The sequence below is a fragment of the Bubalus kerabau genome, chromosome 7 (assembly GCF_029407905.1).
Source record: "Bubalus kerabau isolate K-KA32 ecotype Philippines breed swamp buffalo chromosome 7, PCC_UOA_SB_1v2, whole genome shotgun sequence".
Lineage (NCBI taxonomy): Eukaryota > Metazoa > Chordata > Mammalia > Artiodactyla > Bovidae > Bubalus > Bubalus kerabau.
The window spans coordinates 105,575,876-105,601,551 of record NC_073630.1 but is presented as its reverse complement, the minus strand read 5'-3'; the positions used below and the strand labels follow the sequence as shown (position 1 = coordinate 105,601,551).

The window sequence follows — 25,676 nt, the reverse complement described above, 5'->3', positions numbered from 1 at the left end:
CTGTGAAGGCTGCAGATTTGAAGAAAGAGAGAGAGGGTGTGAAGAAGGGAAGGGTAAAGATGATCTTTGTCTACTTCAAAGCTTTTCCTGGGATTGCGCCTAGCTTGGGCCAAGCACCATTGTGTAGTAAAGAAAAATCTGGCAGATGTGGAAGTTAAAGTTCATAACAGAAATTATTGGAAAGGGCAAAACTGTTAGAGTAAAGGGGTTTGGTTGGGAAAAGGGAAAATTATTAGAGGAAAGGAGTTTGGTTGATTTGAGGATACATATTGCAAAAATTGTGGTTGTTGTTTAGTCACTCAATTGTGCCTGACTCTGTGACCCCCTGAACAACAGCCTGTGAGGCTGCTCTGTCCATGGAATTTTCCAGGCAAAAATACTGGAGGAGGTTACCATTTCCTACTCCAGGGGATCTTCCCGACCCAGGGATTGAACCCACATCTCTTGAATTTCCTGTATTCACAGGCAGATTCTCTAACACTGAGCCACCAGTTCAGTTCAGTTGCTCAGTTGTGTCAGACTCTTTGCAACCCCATGGACTGTAACAGGCCAGGCCTCCCTGTCCATTACTAACTCCTGGAGTTTACTCAAACTCATGTCCATTGAATCGGTGATGCCATCCAACCATCTCATCCTCTGTTGTCACCTTCTTCTCCCACCTTCAATCTTTCCCAGCATCAGGGTCTTTTCCAGTGAGTCAGTTCTTCACATCAGGTGGCCAAAGTATTGGAGTTTCAGCTTCAGCATCAGTCCTTCCAATGAATATTCAGGACTGATTTCCTTTAGGATGGACTGGTTGGATCTCCTTGCAGTCCAAGGGACTCTCAAGAGTCTTCTCCAACACCACAGTTCACAAGCATCAATTCTTAGATGCTCAGCTTTCTTAATAGTCCGACTCTCACATCCATACATGACTACTGGAAAAACCATAGCTTTGACTAGACAGAGCTTTGTTGGCAAAGTAATGTCTCTACTTTTTAATATGCTGTCTAGGTTGGTCATAACTTTTCTTCCAAGGAGTAAGTGTCTTTTAATTTCATGGCTGCAATCACCATCTGTAGTGATTTTGGAGCCCCCCAAAATAAAGTCTGTCACTGTTTCCCCATTTATTTACCATGAAGTGATCTTAGCTTTCTGAATGCTGTTTTAAGCCAACTTTTTCACTCTCCTTTTTCACTTTCATCAAGAGCCTCTTTAGTTCTTCACTTTTGGCCATAAGGGTGGTGTCATCTGCATATCCGAGGTTATTGATATTTCTCCCGGCAATCTTGATTCCAGCTTTTGCTTCATCCAGCCCAGCGTTTCTCATGATGTACTCTGCATATAAGTTAAATAAGCAGGGTGACAATATACAGCTTTGATGTACTCCTTTTCCTATTTGGAACCAGTCTGTTGTTCCATGACCAGTTCTAACTGTTGCTTCCTGACTTGCATACAGGTTTCTCAAGAGGCAGGTCAGGTGGTCTGGTATTCCCCTCTCTTTAAGGATTTTTCACAGTTTGTTGTGATCCTCACAGTTTGTTGTGATCCACACGGTCAAAGGCTTTGGCATGGTCAATAAAGCAGAAATAGTTTTTCTGGAACTCTCATCCTTTTTGGTGATCCAATGGATGCTGGCAATTTGATCTCTGGTTCTTCCAAATCCAGCTTGAACATCTAGAAGATCATGGTTCACGTACTGTTGAAGCCTGGCTTGGAGAATTTTGAGCATTACTTTACTAGCGTGTGAGATGAGTGCAATTGTGCGGTAGTTTGAGCATTCTTTGGCATTGCCTTTCTTTGGGATCAGAATGAAAACGGACCTTTTCCAGTCCTGTGGCCACTGCTGAGTTTTCCAAATTTGCTGGCATATTGAGTGCAGTACTTTCACTGCATCATCTTTTAGGATTTGAAATAGCTCAACTGGAATTCCATCACCTTCACTAACTTTGCTCGTAGTGATGCTTCCTAAGGCCTAATTGACTTCGCATTCCAGGATGTCTGGCTCTAGGTGAGTGATCACACCATTGTGAGTATCTGGGTTGTGAAGATCTTTTTTGTATAGTTCTTCTGTATATTCTTACCACCTCTTCTTAATATTTTCTGCTTCTGTTAGGTCCATACCATTTCTGTCCTTTATTGTGCCCAGAAGCCCTTTAAAGTTCATACCCAATTACAACCAGGATTTTTCCAGTGGCTCAGCAGGTAAAGAATCTGCCTGCAATGCAGGAGACACAGGAAATGTGGATTTGATCCCTGGGTTGGGAAAATCCCCTGGAAAAGGAAATGGCAACCCAATCCTGTATTCTTGCTGGAACAATCCCATGGACAGAGGAACCTGATGCTCTATAGTCCATGGGGTCGCAATGAGTCAGCATCACTTAATGACTAAACAGTAATGAATTGCAAAATTATTTTTAAATGTTGCACAAAACTCAGTCTTAAATATTATTAGATACTACTTAGATACTAGCAATTTCTTAGGCAATACTTCCATATTACTTCCCTATTACTCAGTCCAGTAATCTAGATCTGGTATTACCCTCTCTTTATCTGGATAGGAAAACTGGGTTATAGGATGTTATCCAACTCATAAAATTGTATGTAAGAAGCTTGAAAAACAAAATCATACTTATTAAACCTGAACCTGACATTGATGAAAAAGTATCTTTTCCTTTATTGCTGTGGAAATGTGAGGTAAGGGCAGACATCTTACCACAGTTTCTTTATTATCATCTGTGTCTGGAAATAAAAGGCCAGTATCACTGAACTGTGCATGCTGGAGCCTTGATGAGACAATTAATGATCTGAGCAGAGCATCATTTCAGAAACGGGAGGAGGTGGGGAATGGTGTGAGGAAACTGCTTTCTTCCCTTCAGTGAGCTCATCTGTCAAGGGACTAAATTAAGAAAGGAAGTAGAGCCAAGGAAAGAACTTGGCTCATTTTCTTCTCATCTGGGTCTTGTCTTCTCTAGCTAGCCTCAAATATTGAGGCCTCTTGAAGTCCCAACTTTGTCTAAGTAAATTGAGGTTGTTATGATTTGTGTCTTAGATGATTCAGGAATCTATCTTAAAATCAAGGCTTGGACTTTACAACATCCCAACTCCTTTACATCTTGTTTTTGTGTTTATTCATCTGATATTTTCTTTAGAAACTTTTTTCTTTTGTGTTGGGATATAGCCGATTAACAATGTTGTGATGGTTTCAGGTGAACAGCAAAGGGACTTAGTCATACATATACATGTATGATTTTTTCTAATTGATATCTTTTTTTAGAGAAGTTCGGCTCACAGCAAAATTGAAGGGACAGTGTGGAGAATTTCCATATACCACCTGCCTTCACTCATGCAAAGCCTCCCCGAGTTTCAACATCCCCTGCCAGAGTATACATTTGTTTGATTAAAAAAAAAACACAAAAACTTTGTTATTTTGAAACAATTTTAAACATAGAAAGGTTCAAAGAATAATAGAGACGCCTATGTACCCTTTATACAGATTTAAAAATTTTTAATATTTTGCCACATTTGCTTTTTTTGTGTTCTCCCTCCACCCTCCCCCCATAAATATATATAAAATCATTTGAGCACATATTACAGTATGATTCCCTTTGACCTCTTAATACTTTATTTTGTGTTTCCTGAGAAAAATGATATATTTTTTAACATTATCATAGTATGGTTGTCAAGTTTAGGATAACATTGACACAATACTTTTTCCCCCATCTATAGTTCATAATACAATTTGTCAATTATCCCAGTGATGTCTTTTTTCTCTCTAATACAGGATCCAGTTCAGGTTCCTGTATTGCAATTGGTTGTCCTATCTCTGTTGTGTCCAGATCGATTTCTTTAGCTTCTTAAAAAAGTTCTTTAATAACAAATGATTGATATTTTCAAAGAATACAGGATAGGATGTTTATCACTTTGGGTCTGTCTGGTGTTTCCTGATGATTAGACTTAGATCATGTGTGCCTACCCATCCACAACATCAGTGTATTTTCCCTTTCAGAGTACCACATCATCCGTTTGCCCTTACTGGTGATGCTAATTTGGTCACCTAACCAAGATGTTCTGGTTTCTCCATGTATGGTTATTATAATTATTTTTTCTTTCAATGCTAAGTCATCTGTGGGGAGACACTCGGGGGCTATGCACATATCCTTCTCCTCATTGAGCTCTTCTCACTGGGATGCAGTGAATGAGTCTTTATTATGATAGTTTCAGGGTGTTTTTTCCCTATCTCATTACATAATTTTATCCTTATTTTTCCCACAGTTGTGTTTTGTTGAAAGATTTACTTTTGTTTCAGGTTTGCAGGATTAATTAACAAAAGAAACTACTTGTTACACATAAACAGTTTCAATTTTTAATAGATTATTTAACTTAATTTTAATATGCAGTCATTAAAAGAAAATAAATAGAAGCAATAGAGAGAAGTAACCAAGTATACATCACCAAATTGGGCTGATACCTATGGGCTTCCTTGGTGGCTCAGCTGGTGAAGAATCTGCCTTCAATGCAGGGGACCTGGGTTCAATCCCTGGGTTGGGAAGATCCCCTGGAGAAGGAAATGGCTACCCACTCCAGTATTCTGGCCTGAAGAATTCCATGGACTGTATAGTTCATGGGGTTGCAAAAAGCTGGACATGACTGAGCAACTTTCACTTTCGTTAATCCAGACTTGAAAAGCACTGGAAAGTACCAAATGACAGCAATCTGGAGTTCCAGTTGAGAAAGGGTCCTGGGCAGTGTATCCACTCCATGGTTGAGATTTCAAATTGCATCTTTGGGGGTTCCCGCTTATAATCCCAGGCCACAAACCGATACTGTTATCAGTTTGCTTGCAAAAATGCAGCTCCAGTTTTTAACTTTTACAAAGCTGTTTGTTTCACCTCTTGAGTCATAAGATTCCTTAGACCGTGAGGGATTGGCTAGGTCTCCAGGGGCTGAAGAAATTTCAACATCCACTTGCTTTCTCATCCAAAGTGCTGTTTGACTTGCTGGAAATGAATGATGTGTTTGCAGGTAGGCATGTAGGCTAGGTAGGTCCAGGCAAGGTCAGAAGTCAGTCAGAGCCCTGTTCCCCTGAAGCCTGAGCAAGACTATCTTCATTTTAATTTCCCTAACAAGTTGAAACTTGGCTCCAAAAATTATCATCAAATTATTTTCTCAATCTTACTCTACACACAAAATAGTGTCAGAATAACTACACCAATATCATGATGACAAACCCAGCAGAAAGAGCTCATGATTTTTTTGTAGCTCTTTTATTCTCTAGATTGTGGGGATAATGTCAAAATACTGTGCTCAAAAGTTACTTGGATTGATTCTCTTTCCTCCCCTTCTATGTGGTATTTATCCTTTGATTCCCTGGATTGGGAAGATCCTCTGGAGGAGGGCACGGCAACCCACTCCAGTATTTTTCCTGGAGAATCCCACAGACAGAGGAGCCTGGTGGGCTATGGTCCATAGGATCACAAAGAGTCAGACATGACTGAAGTGACTTAGCATGCACGTACTCAATATAGTTATTAAACTACAGTATGTTAATTTGTTTTTGTGTCTATTAAGTTTTAGTTTACTTCCCCCCACTTTCACTCCATTCTTTCAAACTTAAAATCTATAGCTTACCTTTTTAGCCTCCCAGGAATGTCATAATAGAGTACCATAGACTGGGTGGCTTGAGAACAGAAATTAATTTTCTCACAATTCTGGAAGATGGGAGTCCAAGACAAAGGTGCTGATAGGGTTGGTTTCTTCTCCTAGTTTACAGATGGCACCTTCTCCCTGTGCACTTGCATGAGCTTTCCTCCGTAGCCCCCCTGGTGTATCTTCCTCATATAAGGACCCTGGTTCTATTGGATTCTCAACCTTTGACCTCATTTAAGCTTGGTTACATCCTAAAAGTCCCATCCTCTAAGTGATATTGACTTTCAGGGCTTCGTAGGTGATTTTTGAAGGGTACACAATTCAGTCTATAATACCCACAGCCTTTGGCTCTCTTGTGAAACTCTTGATACTGTTTTTGAACTCATTGAAGCTGCTGACCCTTTTTGATTCAGTTCCCTCCTTGTCCACCTGTTTATATGCTTCCTTATTTATTATTTTCACAAGTTCATCCAATCATTCATTTCTGAGTACTTTACTCATTCAAAAAACTATTTCTTGAACACCTACTAAACATAGGCTCTTTGCTAGACATAGGTGATATAATGGCAAGGAGGAAAGCAGAGAAAAGATAAATTCCAAGAGTTTACAGTCAACTGGGGGAGTCTGACATTGATCAAAGAGTAATCCAAATAATAATTGCATTTTTAATTTCTTAAACATGTAAGATGACAATGAAACTGTGCTCCAAAGAATTGTATAAGAAAGTGAAAGTGTTAGTCGCTCAATTGTGTCTGACTCTTTGTGACCCTATGGATTGTAGCCCAACAGGCTTTTCTGTCCATGGGATTTCCTAGGCAAGAATACTGGAGGGGGTTGCCTTTCCCTTCTCCAGGGGATCTTTCTGACCCAGGGATCCAACTCAGGTCTCCCACTTTGTAGGCACATTCTTTACCATCTGAGCCACCAGGGAAGACCATAAGAAAGTGTAAGAGGAGAACTGACATATTTGGTATAATCAGGAAAGGCATCTCCTGTAAAATGATATCTATGCTGCATCTACTGGAAGGCCAAAAGTTCACTGGAGAAAGAGAAATAAAGGAGAAGGGGAGGTGGTCTAATAGGGAACTGATGGTTCCAGCAAAGGAACAGAATACCCTAAGGACTATCATTTTAATAATCTGCACCAATACTGTCAAATTCTTTGCCAATAGTAATGCTAATACTCCAACAGAGTATTAGCTCAACCATTTATAGAATAACGTTGCTATAAGGCACACCTCTATGTGGATTAGTTCCACTGCAGATTCATTGCCTGCAGTAATAGTAGTCTTTACTACTATAGTTTGCTGATGTTTCTGGGCAATCTTTCTCTTGAACGTGAAAGTGAAAGTCGCTCAGTTGTGTCTGACTCTTTGTGACCCCATGACTATAATGTCCATGGAATTCTCCAGACCAGAATGCTGGAGTGGGTAGCCTTTCCCTTCTCCAGGGGATCTTCTCAACTCAGGGACTGAACCCAGGTCTCCTGCATTGCAGGTGAATTCTTTACCAGCTGAGCCACATGGGAAGCCCAAGAATACTGGAGTGGATAGCCTATCCCTTCTCCAGCGGATCTTCCTGACCCAGGAATCAAACTGGGGTCTCCTGCATTGCAGGCGGATTCTTGACCAACTGAGCTATCATTGCTGCTGCTCGAAAGCTAATTCAAACCTGGCTAGGTTTCCTTGAGCAACCTTGCCCATTATATCCTATGAATGAATTTTCCTAACACACAGCAAATAGAAGCTGTTACACGAGAACATCCTAAATATTAATATTTATTAGTATTTAAAAATACTATATGGCGAGGAGGAAAGCAGAAAAAAGATACATTCCAAGAGTTTATAGCCATATGCTGGGGAGCTTGGTGCTGTTTCTCTAGCTCCCTGACTTCCCAACATCCAATTTGCCATCCACTCTTGTTCATTCAACCTTGTCGATATCTTTTAAGTGTCTTTTTTTTTTTTTAACTCTACTTATTTCAGACTCTTGCAATCTCCCTCTTACATTTCTACAAAAACCTGTTTAAATATTCTACTCCTTGCCTCCTATCTTATCTCCTTTTAATTTATCTTTTATAGGGCATCAGGGACAGTCTCTGATTCACTATATTCTACATTAAAAGAATGAGTGTGGTCTTCGGAGCAGAACAAGCTCTCCCATATATTAATAGTTATATGTCTTTCTGTGAGTGACTTAATTTCTTTAAGTTTCAGCATTTAAATAAAATCTGTAAAATGAAGATGCTAATACCCATACTTGGTTCTTGTATGTAAAATGTGCTCAAGCACGACCTGCTATCATACTCCTAACGGTTAGCATTAAACTGTGGGGTGGGCACTGTACTAACTGCTTTATGTGCACTATCGCATTTATCTTTTCCAGAAGATGAAAAATTTGCACAAAGTCACACAGAAAATAAAGTGGTGAAGAATTCATGCTCAGTTAGCCTCCAAAACACCTGCTCTTCACCACACAACTATAGCTATTATGAGCGAGAGAGTGGGAAACTGAGAACATTGTGAAACATAGCTGCTAGATGAACTTGGACAAGTTTCTTAAAGATTTTGAGCATCAGTTGTTTTATCTGTAAAATGAGGATATAATACTTACAATATTACATAGAATTAATGTAGAAGGTAAAAGGCAAGAAATATTAATAAAGAATATCTATGTCATTGTTTCTAGACTAGAAATACAGTTTTTGAGCTACTCTGTTTAAAAATTATGTTGCTCTCTCTCTGTAGGGTCTGCATAAAGCCCACTATATTTAGCAAAGTCCACTAAGCTATGTATTAAGGTCTCTTTCCCTCGTCTTCCATTTTGAGGTTTAATGATGACCATTTGGTGTTCTTCTAAACATGCGTTGCTTTCATAGAACTCCCTGCCTTTGTTTGGCTGTGAGATCTTAGTTCCCTGACCAGGGATTGAACCCGTGCCCCATGCATTGAGAGCTTAGAGTCTTAACCACTGGACCAGCAGTGAAGTCTCTCTGCCTTTTTAAAGGCTGCTTTCGTGATCTGAAAAACTGCCCCTCCTTCTCTTGCTCCCACCCCAGTATTTTCTCTTCTGGCTAACTTAAGTTTTTTCAGTACTTGCATCACCTTCCCCTCCCCCCACTTTTTTTTTTTTTTTTTTTTTACAAATCTGTATTTGTTTAACATCTTCAACTCCCTCAATTATAGTTGAATGACCTTTCTCAGATGACTTTGTAAGTGGACATACATCCATTGAATCTCATTTCACAATTTTCTTACCAGTCATTTTTCCTCACTAGACTGTGAGCTATCAGAGGGGTAAATATTGTGTCTTTCTCATCTGTATGACAAGACTTAGCACAGTGTGGGTGCAAGGTTGAAAGCCTGATGTGTGAGGACTAAATGCAGTGCTTGGAAGTATAGAGCCTGGGTCTTGGCAGGTATTTAATAATAAATATTTTCTGACATTTTAATAATTTTTAATATTGGTTACAGTCATGCTGCTGCTGCTAAGTCGCTTCAGTCGTGTCTGACTCTGTGTGACCCCATAGACGGCAGCCCACCAGGCTCCCCCGTCCCTGGGATTCTCCAGGCAAGAACACTGGAGTGGGTTGCCATTTCCTTCTCCAATGCATGAAAATGAAAAGTGAAAGTGAAGTCGCTCAGTCGTGTCTGACTCGTAGCGACCCCGTGGACTGCAGTCATAAGTGTATATTAATAATATTTATTTAATTATTTATAATGTAAGGGTGATGTTTGTCTCTTTGTTCCATTGTACACATTTCAGAATTTAAACAACATATTTATGAAAGTCTTTCTTCTACAGTTTATCCTATTATCAGTTGAAGTAATTAAAAGGTGTTTCTGCAAACTACTTATTTTCCTCATTGCCCAGACATGGTGAAAGTCTCCAATTACGATTATTATTTTTAAAGCACATTTGTTAACCAAATGTGATGTCTTTTGTTGTTAGCTGACCTAAGATAAAGGCATTTCCATGAAATCAAACTGGAAAGAATCAGCAAGGGTTAATGCAAAAATGACATACCGAAATAAACATGACAAGCAACACAAAGAAGGTTGGAAGTCCTTTTAGAAAGATACAGTTTGCCAATTTTACTCTGTCTTCTCTTTTGACAAAAATTCAGTGCTGGGGGCCCCTGCTGGGGAGATTGTGGAGGAGGGAGGGAGGAAAGACAGGGACACAATTTAAATGTTTTGACAGCTTAGTCAAAGAGAGTGATGTGCCGCAGGCGTTTGCACATTTTAACCCCAGCTGTAACAGCTAGAATTCTTCTTACACCATCTAAATCCAAGAATTGGCTGTTTGGAAAACTGTCTCCCGACTGCAACACGCACACACAAAAGAAAAAGTGAAAAATATCAGGTAAGCAAGAAACTGAATACACTCAAGTCTCTGTTAAGTGATCATAATTAACTTGATTTGAATTTTCTCATGTTCATTTTTCATTAGAATTTTATCCCAGACAGAACCAAGAGTGCCAGAGCACTGTGTCTTTATTCTCTTGGGTCCCCTGTGCAAAATTTCAATGCATCCTGGCAGCATGAGCAGGTTTAATGGTAGGGAATTAAAAAGTTCACTACAATTTAGTTCCACAGTTGATCGAGTCAGTCCATTGTCATTTGAAGATGCCTCATTCAGGCCATTTCTTTTGTCCACACAATGCTTATTGGAAGAGGCTAGTCAATCCACAATAAATTTCTCATTGTTGGGAGAAGGCGTGGTCTTCTAGGATAGCAGCAACTTTGCTCTCTGTCTTTCTCTTCCTCCCCCCCTTCACACACACACACACACACACACACACACATTGTGGCACATAGCTAGAAATGAATGGGTGTCACTGAATACATATTGCCTGCCTTGTCAGTAAACAAAGGCTGTGTCTGCCCCTCCCCCATCATGCACCCTGGGGAGACTCAGGATGAAAAAGCACAGGATATTCTGACCTGAAAGAGAGCTGAGGTGCATATCAAAGGAATGATTTCAGTGAGCCCATACTCTTGCATCTTTCCATGCATAGAAAAGCACTAAATTCCTTAAATTGAGATAGCTGGTTTTCTTTAATTAATAGTAATCTTTTGATGTTCTGACTACCTGGTCTTTGTTGCAAAAACTCCCGTGTATCCCAGCTCCTCCCACACCTCTTTGGAGCAGTATTTCAGAGGTTGTTTTCCAGACTTAAGTCCTCAGTTTTGTCCAGTGAATAAAACATAACTCTCAGCTTTCAGGTTGTGCGTTTTTGTTCAGTAGACGTTGGGGAAGAGGCATAAAGGAAAGGAGGAATGTGGTGTTTGGAACGTGACTTCATATAGCATTTCATTCTACAGGCAGGATTTATGTTGTTGTACTGACTATTGTTTGAAATGAAATGCAGCAGCACTAGGTTTTGGGTGGTGTTTTTAAATTTTAACTCCCCAGTCACAGTCACCTATCACTGTGTTAGGCACATGGGAGAATTTAAGAGCGACAAAACAGCATCAGGCTGCCCTCTAGCCCTGTAAATGAGCCAGGCAGGACTGTGCGACTTGGCAAACAAAGCCTCTGTTTTATTAAGCTAATGAGTTTTTGTGGATAAGCAAGGCTGGCATTAAATCATTTAAAATGAATTTCTCCTAGATTGAAACATTGTACCCACTGTATTGAGAAATGAATTTTAAAATTTGGGTAAAGTTTGATTTCTAATAACCTGCAATATTTCCTTCTCTTTCATTGCTGTTTTTCTTTCCTGTGGCTTTTCATTTAGAATTACTAAAGCTTCGTGATGTGCTTCCTCTTGACTTTGAAGTAGTAAAAGAAAATAACCGAAAGTGCCAAGAATCTGGAGAATCAAGCTGTCCAGAGTTGAGCAGAAAGTGCTTATTGTTTTGCTTGTCTGAGTGGTGGTTTCCAGCAGAAGACTTCATGGGGTTAATTTGAATTTCTTGCCTTCTTAAAACTGTAAGACAGCCACATTTTTATGCACCTGTTTTTAGCAGTACACACTTGCCTTGAAATCGCCGTTTCCACTGTAATGGACTAAGTGGTTGCTCAGCCTTGAGAATAAATAAGCCTCCTTAAGCACTTAAATCCCTCCTGGGGAGACACTTCCAGAAAGGTTCATTTTGTGTCACAGCTAGGGACAACACTCAAATAACAGGCGAGAACAACACCAATTATTTTAAAGGAGACTAATTAGGGGATACACAAGAGGAACTTCAGCTGCGAGTTGTAGAAACAGAAATTTAGAGGTGGGAATCATAGCACTAAAAGTTTTTATTCCTCCACTTCCATAACTTTTATGGTAAAAAGTCTCTGGCTTCAAAGCTTGTCTCCCACAAATTGAACTCCGGCAGGGATTAGGGTGACTGAATGTTTGTTGATGCCCCTGGCTACACATTTGATCACTTGCATTTCCAAATGTTTGTTTTCTTCATCCCTTGTCAGAGTAGAAGAGAGTATTTACAGACAGAGGCTCCTGAATCTCTGTCAAAATGTTTTCACTCACTTATCTGTCCCTTCATTTATATGTCTGGTCAGGCTTTGGTGGAATTGCTCACTTTGTGTCAAGTACTACATGAAGCAATACTTTGTCTTCAGCACACTTTGCAGCTTTGTGAGCTAAACTGTGGTGCAGTGGGGTGAGGTGGTCAGCAGTGATGATAAAGGAAGAAGAAAAATAGTTTCAAGGACCAGTATGACATTGGGTGCAAGAAAATATTTGCAGGATATTCTGCCAGAGATGATAGGTAATAGAAATTGTGGACACCTATTCAGTTCAGTTCAGTCACTCAGTCGTGTCCGACTCTTTGCGACCCCATGGACTGCAGCACTCCAGGCCTCCCTGTCCATCACCAACTCCCGGAGTTCACCCAAACCCATGTCCATCGAGTCGGTAATGCCATCCAACCATCTCATCCTCTGTCGTCCCCTTCTCCTCCAGCCCTCAATCTTTCCCAGCATCAGGGTATTTTCAAATGAGTCAGCTCTTCACATGAGGTGGCCAAAGTGGCTTTGGAGTTTCAGCTTCAAAATCAGTCCTACCAATGAACACCCAGGACTGCTCTCCTTTAGGATGGACTAGTTGGATCTCCTTGCAGTCCAAGGGACTCTCAAGAGTCTTCTCCAACACCACTATTCAAAAGCATCAATTCTTCTGCACTCAGCTTTCTTTATAGTCCAACTCTCCCATCCATCAGACACCTATTGCGTCTCTGTTAATAGTAACTCCAACTTCAGTATTTTGTTTGGGTTCCTGTTTATTATATAATCATAGCTAAATTAAATTGTGTTGTTTTTAAAAGCAGTATATTGACCTCTCACATCATGTGATTGACTGAGGGGCCCCTGACACCAATGTGGCGCAGAAGGAGGCGACACGTGGCGGGATGGAGGCTACCTTGCAGCAATGCTTGGAGGACACAATGGAGAATCCATGCACTATTGGAGTCCTGTGCACAGATTTACAAGGACTCAATCTGGGCTGCCACAGAACCCTGTCAGATGAGCATGCTGGGGTGATATCTGTTCTAGCCCAGCAAGCAGCTAAGCTAACCTCATACCCCACTGGTATTTCTGTGGTGTGTCTAGAATCAGATAATGGGAATATTATGCTCCAGAAACATGATGGCATCACAGTGGCAGTGTACAAAATGGCCTCCTGACGTCTTGTATCAGTGCTCCGAAGCCTGTCACAGGCCCTCAGTGGTACCTTATGTTAATTATCTTATAGATAATATAATATACTAGAGTTCTAGTAATTAGACCATTCATGTAATAAGCATTGGTCACTTTCCAATTAATTTTAGAGTAAGCCTTTTGACCCTCTGTGGCTTGACTTATCAAATACTGGTTAAGGAAAGTACCACATTTTGAAACAGCAGATTTAAGTCACCTTGTATATAGAATTTTGTTATGTTTAATAATCCTGATTGGAGGGAAAAAAAGCAGTATATTGATTCCAACATTATAGATTCAGTCTTGGGATGTCTCAATTATTATATATGAAAGCTATTTTAACACTGATTAAGTGAAAAGGAACTAAAGAGCCTCCTGATGAAAGTGAAAGGGGAGAGTGAAAAAGTTGGCTTAAAGCTCAACATTCAGAAAACTAAGATTATGGCATCTGGTCCCATCACTTCATGGGAAATAGGTGGGGAAACAGTGGAAACAGTGTCAGACTTTATTTTTTGGGGGATCCAAAATCACTGCAGATGGTGATTGCAGCCATGAAATTAAAAGACGCTTACTCCTTGGAAGGAAAATTATGACTAACCTAGATAGCATATTCAAAAGCAGAGACATTACTTTGCCAACAAAAGTCCATCTAGTCAAGGCTATGGTTTTTCCAGTAGTCATGTATGGATGTGAGAGTTAGACTATGAAGAAAGCTGAGCACCAAAGAATTGATGCTTTTGAGCTGTGGTGTTGGAAAAGACTCTTGAGAGTCCCTTGGACTGCAAGGAGATCCAACCAATCCATTCTAAAGGAGATCGGTCCTGGGTGTTCATTGGAAGGACTGATGCTAAAGCTGAAACTCCAGTACTTTGGCCAGCTCATGCGAAGAGTTGACTCATTGGAAAAGACTCTGATGCTGGGAGGGATTGGGGGCAGGAGGAGAAGGGGACGACAGAGGATGAGATGGCTGGATGGCATCACTGACTCGATGGATGTTTGAGTGAACTCCGGGAGTTGGTGATGGACAGGGAGGCCTGACGTGCTGTAATTCATGGGGTCGCAAAGAGTTAGACACGACTGAGCGACTGAACTGAACCTCTGCCAACAATTTGTAGAACTTTTCATATCAATCAGAAAAATGACCAAATGTAGTGATAAATTAATTGAATGAGAGACCATTACACTTTGCTGGCTCTAATGCCATGGTGGCTTATGTAAGCAAAACAAAATCTTAGCCTGCAAATGCCTCAAGGTTACAAAACTGAAAATGTAGGGATGACCAATCACAAACAATTTAGGCTTTACGCTGTAACCAATCAAATAACTTCCTTTCTTTATATCTGTACTTTCTCTGTATGTCTTCTCCTTGGCTCCTGTCTGCCAAGAGTCTGTCTAAGAGTACTCTTAACCATTTCCTGTTTGGTGCTGCCTCATTTCAATTAATTTTTGCTCATTTGCTTAAAATTTAAAATATACCTCAGTTTATCTATCAACAGTTGTTTTGTATAGCTACTTCATTCATCTCTAACAATTAATAACGATTTCTGTGATATGCCAAAAACATTCAAAGATGCATGTGTTCTCTGTCCCTTAGTTGTGTCTGACACTCTGTGACCCCATAGACTGTAGCTCGTCAAGGTCCTCTGTCCATGCAATTTTCCAAGCAAGAGTACTGGAATGAATTGCCATGTCCATCTCCAGGGGATCTTCCCGACCCAGGGACTGAATCCATGTCTCCTGCATCTGCTTCATTGCAGGCTGATTCTTTACTTGCTGAGCCATCCAGGAAGCCTACATATACATAGATCTCCTTCCTTTTCCATTTCCTCTTTTTGAAAAACTCAATCCCACTGCTCTAAGTTGCATCACTTTGAATCATTTTTATGGGGAATTTCTTCCAGGTTTCCTTTGGCCAGTCATCTTGCTTTGGCTGGTTCTGAGTCTGTATTTGGTATATATTAATATCAAGGTCCTTTCCTCTGTGCATTCAAGATGGTTTCTAGTGAAGATGTTTAAGAGCAGGTTGACATTATTACCATGAGGTGATGCCCCCTGTCTTTTTGACCTTTTCGAGGAGCCTTTCTGTGCTTGTTGTTGTTCTTCAGTCACTCAGTTGTGTTGGACTCTGTGACCCCATGGACTGCAGCATGCCAGGCTTCCCTGTCCTTCACCATCTTCTGGAGTTTGCTCAAACTCATGTCCATGGAGTCGGTGATGCCATCCAACCATCTCATCCTCTGTCGTCCCCTTTTCTTCCTGCCTTCAATCTTGCCCAGCATCAGGGTCTTTTCCAATGAGTCAGCTCTTTGAAGAAGGTGTCCAAGTATTGGAGTTTCAGCTTCCTCATCAGTCCTTCCAATGAATATTCAGGATTGATTTCCTTTAGAATTGACTAGTTTGATCTCCTTGCAGTCCAAGGGACTCTCAAGAGTCTTCTCCATCACCACAGTTCAAAAGCATCAATTGTTTGGCGCTCAGCTTTCTTTATAGTCAAACTCTCACATCCATACATGACTACTGGAAAAACCATAGCTTTGACTAGACGGACCTTTGTTGGCAAAGTAATGTCTCTGTTTTTTAATATGCTGTCTAGATTTGTCATAGCTTTTCTTCCAAGGAGTAAGTGTCTTTTAATTTCATGGCCTCAGTCACCATCCACAGTGATTTTGGAGCCCAAGAAAATAAAGTTTGTCACTGTTTAAATTGTTTCCCCATCTATTTGCCATATAGTGATGGGACCGGATACCATGATAATCGTTTTTTGAATGTTGAATTTTAAGCAAGCTTTTTTACTCTCCTCTTTCACCTTCATCAAGAGACTCTTTAGTTCCTCTTCACTTTCTGCCATAAGGGTGGTGTCTTCTGCATATCTGAGATTATTGATATTACTCCTGGCAATCTTGATTCCAGCTTACGCTTCATCCAGCCCAGCATTTTGCATGATGGACTCTGCATATAAGTTAAATAAGCAAGGTGACAATATACAACCTTGATGTACTCCTTTCCTGACTTGAAACCAGTGTGTTGTTCCATGTCCGGTTCTAGCTGTTGCTTCTTGACGGGCATACAGATTTCTCAGGAGGCAGGTAAAGTGGTCTGGTATTCCATCTCTTTCAGAATTTTCCAGTTGGTTGTGATCCACACAGTCAGAGGCTTTGGTGTAGTCAGTGAAGCAGAAGTAGATATTTTTCTGGAATTCTCTTGCTTTTTCTGTGATCCCTGGATGTTGGCAATTTAATCTCTGGTTCCTCTGCCTTTTCTAAGACAAGCTTGAACATCTGGAAGTTCTCGATTCAGATACTGTTGAAGCCTGGCTTGAAGGATTTTGAGCATTTCTGTGCTAGCATGTGAAATGAGTGCAGTTTTGCAGTATGGTGAACATTCTTTGGCATTGCTCTTCTTTGGGATTGGAATGAAAACTGACCTTTTCCAGTCCTGTGGCCACTGCTGAGTTTTTCAAATTTGCAGGTATATGGAGTGCAGCACTTTAACAGTGTCATCTTTTAGGATTCTCTGTATGTACGTAGTAGGGAAGTTCTCCTTGACTTCGAGAATGAGGAATATGTGGTCATTTATCTCTTATCTGAGCAGGGTTCAGCTCTTTTCTTACTCCTCATTTGGGATACCCATCCACAAGGACAAATTCTGGCTGCTTAGCCTGGGGCCCATCTATCTCCTGCCTCAGTATGTGGTATCTGTTTAAATATGGCTGATTTTGACCCCCTCCAAAGAGAAACACAACATTTATGATCTCAAAATATAATAAGATCATTATTTCTAGGTAAAAATTTTGGTAAGACTTCAGTTTTCACAGGCCCTGGACAGAACATCTGAAGAAATAGCAGTTTCATTGCCAAATATAAGTGAATCACAAATGACATAATTTCCTCTGAAAAATGCCAGGAATATTTTCTCTGTATATGGTTGTCTATATCGTGCTCTTACATATTTCTGAATCTCACCTTGTGTTTAAAGTCTGCAACTGTATCTTTTATCTGTATTCTACACTTAAAAAAAAATCTTTTATAAATACAATGCCAAACCACTCCTCTCAGATGTGTACATATCAATAATTGAATAAAAGTATTGAGGCATAAATACTCGATTTCTTAAAATCCATAAATATCATTAAGAATTACTTTTACTATCTTAAAATATTTGAGAGTTAGTTTTACTATTTTAAAATATTGTGAGAAACGGTTGTAGGAGACATACTATTACTCTACTGAAAAAAATGTATTTAAACGAACTAAAGTGAACTATTGATGACTTAAGTTTGTGTTCTTCTCAGAGTTCTAGTTTTCTAAAAAGGAGAACTCTTGAATTTGGTGAAACTGAAAGTGTTAGTCACTCAGTCATGTCTGACTCTTTGTGACCCCATGTACTGTAGCCCGCCAGGCAGCTCTGTCCATGGGATTTTTTCAGGCAAGAACACTGGAGAGGGTTGCCATTCCCTTCTCCAAGGAATCTTTCTGACTCAGAGATTGAACCCAGGTCTCCTGCATTACAGGCAGATTCGTTACCGTCTTAGCCATTGGATGGAGAAGGAAATGGCAACCCACTCCAGTATTCTTGCCAGGAAAATTCCATGAACAGAGGAGCCTGGCAGGCTACAGTCCATGTGTTGCAAAGAGTTGGACACGACTAAGCACACACATGTAGCCATTGGAATATTTATCAATTTAAAAATTAAAAATAGCCGAGATTAGAATTTGCTATAATGCACTCAGCCTCCTGTCCTGTAACTCAGTTTGATACATACAAGTTCTTTGTGACAATTGGTTTATTTCTGATGAATATTGCTAGGAAAATTTCTTCATAACTATAACAGACCCCCTAAACTCTTAAAAAGCAAATGACTGTAATTGTATTCAAAGGCAAAGTTCTAGAATTACTCTGAATTTGACATATGTTATTTACACTTTCATTTTCTACAATTATCCTTCTTGATTCATATTAGAGTTACCCAGAAATACCTGGGTTCATCTTTGTTAAAAAAAATAAAAGTGAAAACATAGCAGATGCATTAGAGTAATTATATAACAATTTCTGCTGCAGGCTAAAAGCATCTTTCAGGCATTTTAATTAAGCCAGGGGTGTTGCAGCATGCTAGCAAATATACTCCATTTGATCTTCAAAAAATACATATTATGACATGCATAATGACAGAAACAATGCTTTATATTTTAAAGAAACAATCTTTTTCATATAATCAACTTTATTTTAAATTGTAAATTTCTATTTTAAGATTAACTCAGGAATACCTGTATGTATAATTTAAAGAAGACAGGAGAGGCCAATTATTTTGAGAAGAGATGGATTTGGGTGCAGGCTTCCACTCTATTCACTTTTCATGGATTTATTTTTTATTTTGCAAGAAGAGATTAGTGGAATACTTATGAAGTAAGATTTTTTTCTTGATGAATTCTCCATAGTATCCAATTTTATTGCCAATGTACTATAAGAACTAAATATTTTAATTCTTGCTGCTGCTAAGTCGCTTCAGTCGTGTCCGACTCTGTGCGACCCCATAGACAGCAGCCCACTAGGCTCTTCTGTCCCTGGGATTCTCCAGGCAAGAATACTGGAGAGGGTTGCCATTTCCTTCTCCAATGCATGAAAGTGAAAAGTGAAAAGTGAAAGTGAAGTCACTCAGTCGTGCCCGACTCTTCGCGACCCCATGGACTGCAGCCCACCAGGCTTCTCCGTCCATGGGATTTTCCAGGCAAGAGTACTAGGAAGAATAGAACTGTCTTTGCTTTGGTGACTGTGATAACCACTAATCTTAATTTCTAGATTTGAGTAGTTTGACTTTTGGGTTATTTTGGCCATCTTTTATTACTTTTTTACTTCACATTTGACTGTCTTCTATGATGACACTTTTTAGAAGTGTCTTTCTATAGGAGGGTCTTCTGTATGCAAAGTAATTCCCCCACTAGCATTCAGTTCTTTCCCTTTGTAGTGAACAATTATGAATCCTTTTGTTGCAAAGGTAGAATAAAGAAGAAGGAAGATAGGGGATAAGAGAAAAGGAAAGCAGTGGAAAAAGAAAGGAGATACAATGGAAGCGGGTGAAGAATTTTGTTTAACAGAGGGAGGTGTAAGTAAAAACATTTAATTCTGGAGAAAATGAATGGATAGAATGAATGAATGGATAAATAAATATTAAAATAAAAAGATAGCATAGAATAAAGCAAATAGCAAAACAAAATATCCTGTGTTATTCATTTTAGTTAAAGAATATCTCATGCATAAAAAGAAATTAAATTCTCTTGGAAGATGTTAATGTCAAAATATCTATTCAGTCTTGTCATACTTTAGATAAAAGCATAATCTTGCAGCTTGAAAGTATTCTGATGTATTTCATTTGTAAACAATTTTCTGGGACAGGAAACTCTAAATGACATCAACTACATGTTTCAATTACAAACCAAATTAACATTATTTTAGAAGAAAAATGGGTATCTTCATTTAGAAGCCAGATGTCTTATTAAATACAATTTCCTCTGTTGGCTGCTTTATATTAGGGGCAGATTTAAAATAAGAACAGCTTCTGTGAAATATAATTATACCTTTTGTGTGGCTTTCATGGTCATGGAGGCTGGAATATGAAAGTCACTGACAAACAGATCTGCAAAGCAGCTTTTTTCTTTTTTTTTCTCTAAAGAAGTTGTTTAAATTAAATCAGCTGTCATTTTTTTTGGCTGTCCAGAACCTTGTTATTGTCTCAGTTATGTTAGATTGATTGATATATCCATTCAGAGTTTCCTGTTATGGCTTTCAGAGAAGTCTCTCATTGCTCTATCCAGTGTTCAGCCATCAAATACTTCCTTGGTGGAGAATTTACATTTTTTTTTGTCTCATAAATGCTTTAAGATGGATGCAGTAAGAAGCATAAGCTACATCTGGTGTTTGGGAGTTAGAGTTCTTTTTGTATCTTTCTCATGTGGACACTCTAATGAAAGAATGACTTCTTTTGCTTAATAATTATTCTGATTTTATTCTTTTCCCTCTTAAAAAAAGTTCTTAATGCGTGTATCTTCCAATGGGTGGTGTTTACTTTTTTTGGCTCCTTATGTCTAATGAATTGGAAACTATTGGCAATTGGAAAACATTGGCAGTAAGTGACCGCCTGGTTATTAAAGTTTACTCAGATGCTGTCTGCATTATCCAGTAGATAGAACCATGGAATCCAGAAGCCAGTGGGTTACCTGGTCCAACAACCTGTCTAACACAATTGGTCTAGCGGTTCATACACATAATGTCTGGACCTTGGCACTTGCGAGGAGCCCATTCCACCTCTGGACAATGCTGTCAGACAATTCTTCAGTAGATTGTGCTGAGATTTTCCTGAAGCTTCCATTTATTGATCACAAGTCTACCTAATGGCAATGTATAGAAACTTCCTTCCATTTCTCATGTAATTAACCCATTACATATCTGAAGGCAGCTGTTTTGCCCATTTGAGTCTTAATTCCCCAGATTTAACTTTCCCAGTTCCTTCACTTGTATTTTAGGGGTCCCCTGACCAGCCTGATCAACCAGAAATTCTCATCCTACCTCTGCTAGAAAGTTGATACAACTTGAGTTCTGTTGCTGTTTTCATCAAGACATTTTGAAAACTATTCTTTTTAAACAATTATTTTTTCTATTTAATAAGGCCGTCTTTAAAATCTCTTTTATATTATGAAATAGTCAATATGTGAGAAAGTAGAAGTACTTAGGTTGTCGAATAAAAAACAAATCCAGACTTAGTAAAGACTTTATTTATTTTATTTTAATTAAAAATTTATTTTATTTTATTTGTTTTATTTTTCTCTGTGCTGTCTTTGTTGCTGTGTGGGCTTTACTCTAGTTGCGGTGAGCAGGGGCTACTCTCCAGCTGTGTTGATGGGCTCTGGAGTGTGTGGGCTCCAGTAGTTGGCACATGGACTCAGTAGTTGGAGCTCCTGGGCTGAAGAGCACAGGCTCAATAGTTACAGTACACAGGCTTAGTTGCTCTGCAGCATGTGAAATCTTCCTGGACCAGGGATTGAACCTGTGTCTCCCACACTGGCAGGTGGATTCTTTACCACTGAACCACCAGGGAAGCCCGAGAAAGATTTTATTTGAGGGGATTCTTGCACAATGGGGAAAGAGACTAATGCAGTTAGGTAGAAGACTTTGACCATCAGATCTGCAAGCATTATACAAAAAGGGATCTTCTTTAATAGAAAGAATAGGAAGGTGAGATGGAATGGTGTGCAGGAGTGGGCTGGAAGGGTAGCTAGATGGGATAGATTAGAGACTCTTCTACCCTAAGGACAGTCTGTTCTCCAGGGACCTCTAAGGGAGGAGCCATCTGCTGGCCAGAGTCAAGAGACCTTGGGGTAGGAGAGGAGTTAATCGCAGGTTAACAAGCACTTTCTTCTGCTGGATCAGTGGGGACAAGCAGTTCAGTGAATCCTTTCTGAGGTGGAAAATGGGAATTTGGAGGGTCTGTATCTGTCCACGTTGAAGGTGAACCAGGGCACTGTCTGTGTCTTATCTAGTTTGCATGGGGACCAGTGGTTGTTTGAGCTAAGCCATTTTCTGGCACACAAAAGAGTGAGTGGGGGGGGGGGGGTTTCTTTAAACATTGCTGTTTTCCAGGATCATAGGACTCTGATGAAGCTCAACATTGTTACTATTCACTTCTGGACTTCACAGATGTCAACATTTTGGGCCATATTTGCTCTAAAAACATTAAAAAAAAAAAAAAACAAAACCCCTATACTACAGATACAGTGAACCCATGCAACCTACTTCCTTATTTTTCTCCCCAGAGTTTACCACAATCCTCTTCTCTTTAGATGTTGCTGCTTATGTATGATACATCAGACAGACAGACAGACACACACACCCACACCGAGTATGGTTTGTTATGTTTTCAGTTTACTAAATGGTTTCATACAATATATCAATACCTATCAATCTCTAACCTATCCTCTATCTCTATTTCTTTATCTATATCTCACTTTTTCTCAGTCAGTGGTGAGTATTTGGGATCTGCACATCTTGGTATGTGTCTTTCTATTTCATATATGTTACTATTTAATTACTGTATGGCAATACCCTATTGGAATATTTTATTTTTAAAAATCCATTCTTCTGTAGATAGGCACTTACATTGTTTTAATTTTTCCCTTATTACAAACAATAAAGTCTTTTTTGTGGGTATCTTTAAACTTGTGTATGTGTTAAAAAGTTTCTTTAGGGGGTAAACCTAGAAATGGAGTTTCTGAAACTTTGTTATTAATAGATACTATCAAATTTTTCTCTAAAGCAGTTGTACAGATTTATATCCCCCTTTTTTCTCTAGCAGTCTGTGACAATTCCTTCTGCTCCACATTCTTATAATATATTCTAGTGTCAGAATAAAATTTTTGCCATATTGCTAGGCATGAACTATGGTATCATTTTGTGTTAATTTTTAGTTCCTGATTAGTAATGAGGTTGGGTTTATTTTTATGTTTCTGGACCATTTGGTTTTTATTTTTGCGATATGGCTATTCATAGTCTTCGGAGAAGGCAATGGCACCCCACTCCAGTACTCTTGCCTGGAAAATCCCATGGACAGAGGAGTCTGGTGGGCTGTAGTCCATGAGGTCGCTAGGAGTCGGACACGACTGAGCGACCTCACTTTCACTTCTCACTTTCATGCATTGGAGAAGGAAATGGCAACCCACTCCAGTGTTCTTGCCTGGAGAATTCCAGGGACGGGGGAGCCTGGTGGGCTGCCGTCTATGGGGTCGCACAGAGTCGGACACGATTGAAGCGACTTAGCAGCAGCAGCAGCATTCATAGTCTTTGCCCATTTTCCTTGAGTTGTTTTTCTTTTCTTATTCATTTGTAGATGTTCTTCCTGTTTTCTGTATACCAGTCTCTTTGTCAATCATATCCATTGAAAAGATCTGTACCGAATCTGTTTACTTTCATAGTTTTTTAAAAAAGATATATATTTATTTTTATTTGTTTATTTGACTGTGCTTGGTCTTAGTTGCTGCCTGCAGAATCTTCAGTCTTCATTGCAGCATGTGGGAGTTTTAGCTGAGGCATGTGGGATCTAGTTCTCCAGTGACTGAACCCAGGCCCCCTGCATTGGGAGTGCAGAGTCTTAGCTACTGGACCACCAGGCAAGTCTTGCTTCCATAGTTTTTATGTTTGAATGTCACTGTTTCAGTCAGCTTAAGGTAAATCACGCGATGGTAATAGAACTCTCAGATCTCAGGGTTTATTGCAGCAAAAGTTCCGCTTTTACTCACATTCACGTGGGTTGATAGGCCCTGCTCCACAAATTTTTCACTCCAGAGATTAGAGTTGAAGATGCAGCTCTTATCTTAGACATGTCAGTCTTGCAGCATAGAGAAGAGATTACAGACCTACAGGAAAGCTCTTAAAGCTTTTGTTTGCCAGTGGCACCTGTCACTTTATACCCACATTTCATTGGCCAAAGCAAATAGCATGGGGTGAGGGTGTAGGGGGGCGTAGTTGTGTTCAGAATGACACAGTCTGTCGCACCAAGACCCTGGTCCTTTTCTTTGTGGTCTGTGTGTTTCATGCCCTGTTAAAATAATTCCCTACTGAAGGTCATAAAGATATTCTATATGTTCTTTGGAGGGCTTGATTTTTACATTTATCTTTTTGATCTATCTGAATATATTTGGGGTGTAGTGTGAGTTAGATATCTAAGTTTAGTTTGTTTCTATGGATATTTATATGGATATTTTTATTTATATTTATGGATAGTGAAACAGGCCGATCAGCCTTTTCATCAGCCATTCCGGCCTTTTTCCTCTGATGGTTTTAATGTGATCTGTGCCATGTATCCAGTTCCCATGTATGTGTGGTCCCTTTCTGGTGTCTCCAGTTATGTTCTGTTTGTCTATTTGTGTGCTGCTGCTGCTGCTAAGTCACTTCAGTCGTGTCCGACTCTGTGCGACCCTATAGACGACAGCCCACCAGGTTCTCCCATCCCTGGGATTCTCCAGGCAAGAACACTGGAGTGGGTTGCCATTTCCTTCTCCAGTGCGTGAAAGTGAAAAGTGAAAGTGAGGTCGCTCAGTCGTGTCCGACTCTTAGCGACCCCATGGACTCATCTATGTTAATTACTCTGTCTCTCTGTCTCTCCATATATTTATATATATATTTTTAAATTTAGAAATATACCCAAGCATGCTTCAGCCTTGGGGATTTAATTTACTGAGGTGGAGTTATTTTTCACCCCTTAGGTTTCCTATCTTGGAGACAGCCTCTTCCAGGACTTGGTTTTCTTGTCCTCTCCTGGCTCTGCCCTCCAGATCCATGAATCCACTCCTATTGTCACACCTCTGGTTTTGAGTTCCTGCTTAATTTCTGGCACTTAAGATGTATATATATAGGCTTCCCTTATTGCTCAGCTGGTAAAGAATCTGCCTGCAATGTGGGAAACCTGGGTTTGATCCCTGGGTTGGGAAGATCCCAGAGAAGGGAATGCCTACCCACTCCAGTATTCTGGCCTGGAGAATTCCATGGACCATAGTACATGGGGTTGCAAAGAGTTGGACCCAACTGAGTGACTTTCACTTTCATTCATATATACATATATATATATATATATATATATATATATATATATATATATTCTGAAACTCTCTTGCTTTTTCAGTGATCCAACAGATGTTGGCATGAGTTTGAGCAAGTTCTGGGAGTTGGTGGTGGACAGGAAAGCCTGGCATGCTGCAGTCCATGGGGTTGCAAAGAGTCGGACATGACAGAGTGATTGAACTGAACTGATATATATATCTGTCTATCCAGGAATTTAATATATATTTGATTCCTGATCAGGGATTGAACCTGTGGCCCCTGCATTGGAAACACTGAGTCTTATTATTTGATTTATTTATTTTTGTCTGTGCTGGGTCTTCGTTGCTGTGAGAGCTACTTTCCAGTGGCATGCCCAGTCTTTTCATTGCAGTGGTTTCTCTCGTTGCGGAGCATGGGCTCTAGGATATGAGGGCTTCAGCAGTTGTGGCTCCCTGGCTCTAGAGCACAGGCTCAGTAGTTGTGGTGCAGGAGCTTAGTTGCCCCATGTGGAGGCACTGAGTCTTAACCACTGGACCATCAGAGAAGTCCCTGGGGGTTATATTTTATCCAGCGTTTTGTTTTTTGGTAACACGAGGAGTGTCTGTACTGCGGAGTCTATCTCATTGCTGAAACTCATAGGAGACTCTTTAAAGTTGAAAGTATTCAAATGAGGGGCAATCTAATGGTAGATTTAATAACTTGATTGACAAAAGAAATATTTTATGGATCACAAGCCTTCCCAGGGAGTCTCAAATTATGTATTGAAGCAACTAACTTTTAAAATTAATTAAAAAGCTATCTGTTACCTAAAT

At 39.7% G+C, this 25,676-nt stretch overlaps 1 protein-coding gene and 1 long non-coding RNA gene across 2 annotated transcripts in view; both read left to right on the top strand.

The window, feature by feature from the left end:
- The window catches only part of LOC129658080 (uncharacterized), an 87,219-nt gene that overhangs the window by 43,263 nt on the left and 18,280 nt on the right, over positions 1 to 25,676 (top strand). The gene's annotated exons all lie outside the window — the stretch shown is intronic.
- Positions 12,993 to 13,268, top strand: LOC129658079 (ragulator complex protein LAMTOR5-like). Its single transcript, XM_055589040.1, has one exon. The coding sequence runs from the start codon at positions 12,993 to 12,995 to the stop codon at positions 13,266 to 13,268; it is 276 nt and encodes a 91-aa protein (XP_055445015.1).

Bases quoted from the DNA above. Each gene is read 5' to 3' on its own strand.
- LOC129658079 (XM_055589040.1), top strand. From the start codon at position 12,993: ATGGAGGCTACCTTGCAGCAATGCTTGGAGGACACAATGGAGAATCCA.